This window comes from Ziziphus jujuba, chromosome 8 (assembly GCF_031755915.1).
Source record: "Ziziphus jujuba cultivar Dongzao chromosome 8, ASM3175591v1".
Lineage (NCBI taxonomy): Eukaryota > Viridiplantae > Streptophyta > Magnoliopsida > Rosales > Rhamnaceae > Ziziphus > Ziziphus jujuba.
Genome location: NC_083386.1, coordinates 29,925,444 through 29,927,354, shown reverse-complemented (window position 1 = coordinate 29,927,354; position 1,911 = coordinate 29,925,444). Strand labels below are relative to the sequence as shown.

The window sequence follows — 1,911 nt, the reverse complement described above, 5'->3', positions numbered from 1 at the left end:
AATCCACATTCTAACCGTTTATATTTTTTGGATTAATAATAATTTAATAAGATATTAGAGTTCAAAATCCTTAAACATAAGTTCAAGCCACATTATCACCCATTTTGACATTTGTAAGGACCAAAAAGTCCGGAAATGTTAGACATAACTTCACGTACCTATAAATCCACATTTTAACAACTTAATTAATTTAATGAATTATGTATGTTATGTGAAGGTGGAAGAAGCATAGTGGGCTTGGGGAAAAATTGAGCTATGCAAGGGACAGAATGATGGAGAACTTCTTGTGGACAGTGGGAGTGACATCGGGGCCTGAGCTTGGATATTGGAGGAGAATGGTTTCAACTGTTACTGCGTTAGTTACAGTAATTGATGACACATATGACTTCTACGGCACCATTCATGAACTGGAGCTCTTTACAGATGCTGTTCGAAGGTTCGTGTGATCAAGGATATTGAAACTTAACTTTGCTTCTCTTTTTAATTTCTTTTTATGTGTTATATAAGGTGGGATGTAAATGGAATAGATCATCTACCAGATCTTCACAACACAATGAGTCAGATTGCCTTTGATGTGTTTAAGAAACAGGGGATCCACATCATCAAGTTCCTCAAAAATATGGTATTAATTGTTGTATATTTGTTTCTAAATTGTATATATATATATATAATACTAAACTTGGTCATTTTTAAATAATTTAAAAAAAAAATTATACCTTAACCTCTTCTTTAATTCTCTTCTTTCATTTTTAAAAGAATTTTAACTTTGTGTCAAGCGCGCCTGATAAAATTCCCTCCCCATTTATGGAAAAAAAAAAAATAGAGAAATTATGTCAACCAAAACAATGGACAATTAAATAAAAAATGTCAAAATTACAGGAATATGTATTTTATTCCACCATTTAATCTATAAAACAAACATGCTCTTAATTTTCTTTTTTTTCTTTTTCTCATTTTTGTTTATATGTTATATCAGATGGGATGCTAATGCAACCTACCAGATTACATGAAGCTGTGCTTCCTTCCTCTTCTCCACTCAGTAAATGAGATTCCCTTTTATGTGTTTAAGGAACAGGGGATCCACATCCTTAAGTTCCTCAAATAAAATTCGGTATGTTATAACTTGCTCGTCACATCAATTCACAATTTAACTTCAATTTTTATCATTAATAATTCTCTTTTATATATGTATATATGTATTACATATATATTCTCCCTCTCAATCTCATCATAAAAGTTAATGAACATTATTGTTCAGTAGATAGGCCTTTGTAAAGCTTATTTGCAAGAGGCAAAGTGGTATTACAGCGGGTACAAGCCAAGCTTGAACGAATATATTGAAAACGCATGTATTTCCATAGCAACACCTCTTATACTGGTTCATGCTTTTGCCACAGCCACCAATCCCATAACAGAAAAGGCCATGAAATCCCTGGATGACTACCCAGAGTTAATTAGTTAACCTTATATTTATATATATATATATATATATAGCTTAATTTTAATTATTATTATTATTTTCTGATCAGACCGTTCCAGTGCTACATGAATGAAACTGGAGCTTCTGAAGGTGAAGCTAGAGAACATATAAAATTCATGATTAATGAAACATGGAAGAAGATGAATGAACACAAAAAAGAAAGTGGTGGTTTTTCAAAGATTCTCGTTGAAACGACAATGCATATATATTTTTCCAAATAAAGATGAATATTTTTCAAACATGGTCCATGTCACTTGACCTGAGAGCTAATTAAGGAACTACATTTAAACATTTTATATGGTGGTCAAAACTATTTAGAGGGGACCCAAACTTTTTAAATACTCCCCTAGCCAGTCCAATAATGACTAATGCCCTTTGACTATTAAAAATAACAATATTCAATGCAACTTTAGAATTTAAGAGAAGTAAAA

General features: G+C 31.5%; 1 protein-coding gene across 1 annotated transcript; it reads left to right on the top strand.

Moving 5' to 3' along the window:
• The first annotated feature begins 272 nt into the window (after positions 1-272).
• Positions 273-1,462, top strand: LOC125421640 (terpene synthase 10-like). Its single transcript, XM_060819909.1, has 3 exons — positions 273-436; positions 508-622; positions 1,262-1,462. Exons 1-3 carry the CDS (start codon positions 273-275, stop codon positions 1,460-1,462), a joined length of 480 nt encoding a protein of 159 aa, XP_060675892.1.
• Positions 1,463-1,911: the final 449 nt, after the last annotated feature.